Raw genomic sequence first — 7,297 nt, forward strand, 5'->3', positions numbered from 1 at the left:
GTGACCTGGCATGGACGACCCAGTATTTACGGCAGAGTACGCTGTGTGTCAGCTGGGATCCCCCGTGCAGCGTCCTTTGATGGGCATCCCGCACCAGCAGCAATGATAAGGCGTTATTTCTCGCTAGGATCACGGGGTGTCGTTCATCGTATGAAAGCGAGGCGCGTTCCAAGCGGCCACCAACCCTAAGTAAGCCGTCTGGTCCAAGTATGGGACGCAGAGCCGCTAAGGGCGATCTCTTGGGCAGTGATGCGCCTGTGGAGAGTCGTTCAATCTCCCTGGCGTAGTCCTGCGCCTGGGCGATCCGAAGCCATCGTAGAAGGCTGTCGTTAAGCTCAGCGGTTGAGAGACCGTTGTTCCGCGACGTGTTCGGCCTCCTAAGAAGTCTAAGGCAGAAGGCTGAAATTCTTATTAATTTAGTCAGAGAGGAGAATCGGTCGAGTAACTCGTTTCTACCCCCGGTTGGTTGAACGACAGTAGTGAGGACTTGTCACTCCTCGCCTCCCTCCTCGCCTCGCGCGTCGCACGGCCAGCACTCGCTAGGGAGCTCGAGCCATGGCGGACCTTTCCACCACAAGCGTAAGTTCGCTAATTCGGTGGGTGTAAGGCCTCTTGTGGCTGCGTCCGCCGGATTCTCCGCTGTGGACACGTGTCGCCAGCATCCGGCTGGGACAATGTCGTGTATTGCAGCTACTCGGTTGGCCACAAACGGCTTCCAGCGTGATGGATGTCCCTGCTGCCAATGGAGTACCACTCTGGCATCCGTCCAACCATATAGGCGGTCGCCCGGGATGTTGAGACCTTTGGCGGCGAGCGAAAGAAGTCTAGCCGTTAGCAGAGCCCCGCAGAGCTCAAGTCTAGGGACTGATAACGGCTTCACCGGCGCTACCTTGGTCTTTGCCACCAAGAGACAGGCTGCTACCTGGCCCGCTGGTCCTGGTCCACGCACGAAGACCGTGGCTGAGTACGCTCTCTCCGATGCGTCCGAGAAGCCGTGTAGCTGGACGGAGGACAGGTCCGACACTCCGGTTCATCGAGGAATTCTCAGGCCCTCGAGGTCCGGCAAGGCGGCGGCGAATCGTCTCCAGCGCTCCTCCAGAGGTGGAGGTAATCGCTGGTCCCAATCCAGCCCGTTAGTCCAGAGATCCTGGATGAGGATTTTCGCCCCGACTAGTGCAGGTGCGGCCCAGCCGGCGGGATCAAACAGTCGCGCTACGTCCGACAGGATCGTCCGCTTGGTGGGCGAGTCCAAGGATGTTAATGCCGGGACTGCGCGTAGTCGTAGAGTATCCTGAGTAGGAGTCTAAATGATGCCAAGCGCTCGAACGCAGTCAGTTCTGGTGAAGAGCCGCTCGGTGGAGGGCCCATCATTCGGTTGGAGAGCGGCGTGCGAAGCGGCCCATTTGCCCAGCGGGAAACCGCCGGAATTGAGCAGTCCTGCAGTCTGCCGCTGCACCTCCAGGGCGTCGTCGATTGTGCTGGCGCCTGCCAACACGTCATCCACGTACATGTGTGAATGTACGACTTGTGCACCCCGCGGAAAACGTGAGCTCTCGTCTCGTGCAAGTTGCAGCAGTGTGCGGTGGGCCAGATACGGCGCTGAAGCCGTGCCGTAGGTGACCGTCGTGAGGCGATAGTCCAGCAGCCTGCCAGACGGATCCGCCCGCCATACAATGCGTTGAAGGTCCGCATCGTCGGGATGGATGCGTATCTGGCGGAACATCTTGACGATGTCCGCGGTGAATGCAAACTGGAAGAGTCGCCATCGCGTGAGAACAAGCCAAAGGTCCGCCTGCAGTTTCGGGCCCGGGAGCAGCAGGTCATTGAGAGAGGCTCCAGAGGACGTGCGAAACGATGCGTTGAAGACCACTCGTATTTTGCCTTCAGGATCCGACTGCTTGACAACGGCGTGATGCGGCATGTAGTATACCCCTCGACGCGCGTCGTCTTGAGCGACGTGCTCCATGTGGCCTAAGGTAAGATAGGAATCCATGAACTCCTGGTACTTGGTTTTGAGCGGTGGGTTCCGCTCTAGGCGCCGCTCTGTTGAGAGTAGCATCTTCAGAGCGCCGGGTCGCGACTCGCCAAGGCCGACGGAGGATGTCGTCGTGCGAGGCAAGCGGACTATGTAGCGCCCCTCTGGGCTGCGAGAGTGAGACTCCGCGAATATCTTCTCGCACTCAGCGTCTTCCGGAGTAGGCACGGCGTCTCCCGAGACCTCCTCTATCTTCCAAAACCGCCGTAGTTCGGAATGGAGATCCTGAAGGGTGATAGCGTGATGGACAGCGGCTGTGCTTCCTGACCATCGTGTTCCGATATCGGCCCCATGAGCACCCATCCGAAGACCGTGGAATGAGCGGAGGGGTCTCCTGTGGCGCCTCGCTTGACGCCACCTTGAAGGAGAAAACCATAGACGTCCGCTCCTAAGACGATATCAACTTTAGACGGTTGGTCGAACTCAGGGTCGGCCAGTTCGAGCCCGCGCAAATGCGGCCAATCTCCTCTCTGAACCCGCCTTCTCGGAGTGAGCGTGGTAAGCCGGGGTAGTACTAGGACCCGCGGCAAGGCGACGCGCATCGAGGGGGAACGGATAGATCCGACCAGCAGTGAGACTGAGTGGGTCGCGCGACCCGTGTTAACGCCTTGTAGACCGCAGACGGTTACGTTGGCGCGTCTTCTTGACAGCTTGAGCTGTTGAGCTACGCGCTACGAAACGAACGACGCTTCAGAGCCCGAATCGAGCAGTGCGCGGGCGGTTACGCTTTGTCCAGCGTCTGCGTAAAGCTTGACGATGGCTGTGGCAAGCAATACGATGCCCGATACAGAGCTCGACAACGCGGTGACCTCTGTGGGGTTACTTGAAGGGCTCGGCTTGTCGCTCGCCGTAGAAGCGCAGGCCGGCTTGTCCGCCTTGGGATGAACCGCTTCTGAGCTACCGCCGTGCAGCAACGTGTGATGAGGTTCGTTGCAGAGACGGCATCTGTTGCTGGAATGGCACGCCGCGGCCACGTGGCCTTGCCCTAGGCAGTTCGAGCAGGCCTTTCGTTTGCGGACCTGTTCGCGTCGATTTTCGACGGAAAGAGCCTTGAACTTCGTGCACGAGCGCATCGCGTGTTGCTCCCGACAGAGGGGACAAGAGATGCTCTTGTCGTTGGATCCAGTGGACGTCGCGTTCAACGATACGTCATCTCGGCGGCCGGAGCGCCTCGGTTTCGCTGTCTTTGCGGCAACCGGTTGAACGCGAGGGTTGGCTGCGTCGAGGGCGCGCGCGCGAGACGACAGAAAGTCCTTCAGGTCAGAGAACGACGGGAAGTCCTGGCTCAGTTCGCGAGAGGATTCCCAGAGCAAACGCGTTGATGAATCAAGCTTCTCTATTAAAATATGGACGAACCAATCGTCCCAGTGATCGACCGGACGGCCCATGGATTTGAACGAGCGTTGAGCTTGATTCACGGTGCTTACTAAGCGATTGATTTCCGCGGCACACGGCTTTGTGATCGGCGTGGCAGAGAGCAGGGCACGCATGTGTGTCGCCATTAAAACGCTCTTATTATCGTAGCGAGAGACAAGCTCCTCCCACGCCGAAGTGTAACCTTGTGCGGTAATTTCGATATTCGCGATGACAGCCGCCGCGTCGCCCGTCAGATTGGCCTTCAAATATTGGAGCTTCTGAATCAGAGCGAGTCCTTCGACGTCATGCACGAGCGACTTGAATAGGTCTCGGAACCCCTCCCAGGCTAATTGATCGCCGCTGAACGTAGGCAAGTCAATTTTTGGGAGTTGAATCTGTCGCAGCACTGTGGACGCATCGCTCTTGCCGCCCGCCGTCTCGGGCGCTTTTGGAGCCGGCATGCTAGACGCGATGCGCGCCTTGGAGCCGAGGTAACTGTCTTCCGTCGCGGTGTAGATATCCTGTTTGACGTAGTCGGTAGATCCGAGCGTCTCAAAAGCCAGTAGCTCGTCATGAGTTTGCAAAAAACGCGTCCAGTAACACTCGAGAAGATCCAAACGCGCGACGAGGTAAGGTCGCGTCATCTTATCCCTTCCGATCTTGACGAGGTTGTCCCAGAAGCGGCCGATGTATCCCGCGGTAGAGAGCTGTCGCTTCAGCACGGTCTCCATTTTAACGAGATCGGCGAGAGGAGTTTATGAAGTATAAATGTCCTGGTGTCTGTGTAACGAAGGTCGGAATCCTGAGCTGAAGTCACTTGTAGCGCGGCGCGCGCGAGTACAGTACGCGACCCTTAGGCGCGGAGAGCGCGGTACGCGTTACCTAGGGCGCGGTAAGCGCGGAGCGCGGTGCGAAGCACTCTAGGCGCGGTAAACGCGGAGCGCGGTGCGAAGCACTCTAGGCGCGGTAAACGCGGGGCGCGGTGCGTAGCACTTGGGCGCGGTGCGTGCGGAGCGCGGTGCGCGACACTTTAGGCGCGGTAAACGCGGGGCGCGGTGCGTAGCACTTGGGCAGCGGGCGCGCGGGTCGGGTTACCCGCGGCGATTGCGCAACCTTGGGGTTGCTGGCTCACCCGACGATCTTACCGCTGTTTTTTTTTACGTGTCTTTTCCCGCGCTAGAGGGCTTCCGGAAGGTGATGAATCGGTACTCACCGTTTTCGCGTTTAAATTGTTCGTTCTACGTGTAGGTGCACGAGGCAAGGGTTTGTTTCGTGATCCTCCGCCTGCTCCAGCATCCGGCTCGAAGGACCAAATGTTCGCTGCTCTCCCAGCGAACGCGCTAATCGCTCGGTTAGAGTCAGGCGATAAGGAAATGGACGGGCAGGGGAGGCCGCACGACACTTGAACAAGTCCGGGTAATACTGAAGGAGAGCGGCAACCTCACCGATCTGACTGTAACTTAGCAATATTGTGTATTTCGATGCGTAAAACACAACTGCAAAAGTAAAAATCGTCGCTCTGCCACAGAAAAAAAGTTATAACGTGTTGAAAAGTGACGGTTTTGGGGTTAGGATACCTGTCGTACCGACACGAACTGGCGCTATATGGGTGCGGCGCAGACTGACCGAGCATGCGTAGTGACGTAATAGTGCATGAAATTCGAAGCGATGCATGTCCGAATAGTAAGTTAGGAACATCTGTATGTATGTATAATGATTGTTTTGGTTAATGGAGATTCGATACACAATGCAGCTGCATAAGTTTTTAGCAATAACGCACAGTAGGGAGGAATTAATAGACTTCTTAGTCGAACATAATGTAATTACTAAGGAAATACAGTGTCCAAAGTGCAATAACAACGTGAAAGTAGACAAAAATAATCTTTTCTTCCTTTGTACCAAAGTATTTTATGAGAAGAATAAGCATAAGAAACGTGTGAAAAAACTATGTGCGTTTAAAGCAAGTGCAAAATTTGATACATGGTTTAACAAATCTAAATTAAGCTTGGAAACAATATGCAGAATGACTGCATATTTCATAATATTACGGCCTCCGAGACATAATTTTTTATGTACGGAGCTCGAACTTTCCGAGCATTCGGTTGTTGATTGGATTTCTTTTTGCCGAGAAGTATAATTTCATATATGTTATGTAATACTTTGAATATATTAATATATTTATGAAATTTATAATGTAATAAATGATGTAGGTTTGCATATATTGGGCCAAAAAAAATTCAACTAAACTTGGAGGGCCAGATAATATTGTTGAAATTGACGAAGCAAAATTCGGCAAAAGGAAATACAACTGTGGCCGAATTATTAAGGGCAAATGGGTCTTCGGTGGATTTGAACGTGAAACAAGAAAAATCTTTCTTGTACCAGTTCCAGATCGCACAGAGAAAACACTGCTTGCCTTTATAAAAGAATGGATCCTACCTGGGACGACGATAATTTCAGATTGTTGGAGGTCTTATGATTGTTTGAACAGTGAAGGCTTCCAACATTTGAAAGTTAACCATTCGATGAATTTCGTCGACCCAGAGACTGGTAAGTATAGATATTTAAATATAAAAAACCGTTTACTGTACACGTCAATATTAACTTCTATTTATATATTATTCAGGAGCCCATACTCAACATATAGAACGCGTTTGGAGAGAAGTAAGAGCTAATGTTCCTCGATATGGAGTACGTGAACCTCACTTGCTAGGATTTTTAGCTGAATATCTTTTCAAGCGCGTTCACAAATATGAACAGCGGTTAAGCAGCTTTTTCAGTGTGATTGCAGAACTATATCCACCGAAGATCTTAAACGAAAAAACAGACGTCTCGGAGGCTGTAACAACATAATTTTAGGCCTAATTTATATTTGTTAAATCAAGTATAACATTTGGAAGAAAAGATTATTTTTTGTTTATTTTTACTTTGTTGTACTTTGGGCAATGTATTTTATTATTTATTATGTAGGAGAGTAAGATAGTGGTTCCCCAAATTTCCGAGCTTGAGGTGCGCTAGGGGACACGAGAGATGGCGTGTGCGTGCCCGGAGACAGAGAGAGAAAGAGAGTGAGAGTGAGTGAGAGAGAGTCAGCGAGCGGTGTGTGTGCGCGTGCGAACAAATAGTAGTACGAGTACGTGTAGCATAGCGAGACGAAGCTCGTCCCAGCGAGATCCAGCGGGATGTAGCGAGACATAGAGAATCGAGAGCATCGTGAGTCGTAGAGTATTGTACGCATTGTGAGTCGTAGCGTATCGTGTGTTCCGTGAGTCGGGATACCGTGAGTCGTAGAGTATTGTACGCATCGTGAGTCGTAGCGTATCGTGTGTTCCGTGAGTCGGGATACCGCGAGTCGTAGAGTAGTGTACGCATCGTGAGTCGTAGCGTATCGTGTGTTCCGTGAGTCGGGATACCGCGAGTGGTAGCGTATTACGCATCGTGAGTCGTAGCGTATGGTGCGTATCGTGAGTCGTGCGCATCGTGAATGTCGTGCGTATCGTGAGTCGTGCGCATCGTGAATGTCGTGCGTATCGTGAGTCGTGCGCATCGAGGGCATCGTGAGTATTGAGAGCATTGCGAGTATCGAGAGAGCCGTGCGTATCGTGAGTCGTGCGCATCGTGAGAATCGTGCGAGAGAACTGTGTGTACAGAGCGTGCGTCGCGAACTGTATCCGAGCATTGACGATGAACATTGTGACATATGATTGTGACATTAAAACGCTTGAAAACGAGACTGTGTGTGCTTGATCGAAGCCTCTTCAATACGTTCTTCATATCCTGTAATATGGCCCTTCCGAAATAAGAGGAGGGGCCAATCCTACAATTATATTATTTTAGAACAAATAATTTATTATTTATCTTTTCAAGGCATAATTTCCGAACACTTGTACCCCCTGCTTGTGTGTA

The 7,297-nt window shown here is 52.7% G+C and overlaps 3 protein-coding genes across 3 annotated transcripts; 1 reads left to right on the forward strand and 2 right to left on the reverse strand.

Annotated features, from left to right (window-relative positions):
• Window positions 1-1,303: 1,303 nt before the first annotated feature.
• On the reverse strand, window positions 1,304-2,338 carry LOC105555767. Its single transcript, XM_012002810.1, has one exon. The coding sequence runs from the start codon at window positions 2,336-2,338 to the stop codon at window positions 1,304-1,306; it is 1,035 nt and encodes a 344-aa protein (XP_011858200.1).
• A 368-nt stretch (window positions 2,339-2,706) lies between these two features.
• Window positions 2,707-4,122, reverse strand: LOC105555768. Its single transcript, XM_012002811.1, has one exon. It carries the CDS (start codon window positions 4,120-4,122, stop codon window positions 2,707-2,709), a length of 1,416 nt encoding a protein of 471 aa, XP_011858201.1.
• A 1,016-nt stretch (window positions 4,123-5,138) lies between these two features.
• Window positions 5,139-6,322, forward strand: LOC105555769. Its single transcript, XM_012002812.1, has 3 exons — window positions 5,139-5,258; window positions 5,602-5,941; window positions 6,018-6,322. The coding sequence occupies exons 1-3, from the start codon at window positions 5,139-5,141 to the stop codon at window positions 6,242-6,244; spliced, it is 687 nt and encodes a 228-aa protein (XP_011858202.1). The 3' UTR covers window positions 6,245-6,322.
• The last annotated feature ends 975 nt before the right edge of the window (window positions 6,323-7,297 follow it).

Source organism: Vollenhovia emeryi, unplaced genomic scaffold (genome assembly GCF_000949405.1).
Source record: "Vollenhovia emeryi isolate VEMERY1.0 unplaced genomic scaffold, V.emery_V1.0 DF940760.1, whole genome shotgun sequence".
Taxonomy (NCBI): Eukaryota; Metazoa; Arthropoda; class Insecta; order Hymenoptera; family Formicidae; genus Vollenhovia; species Vollenhovia emeryi.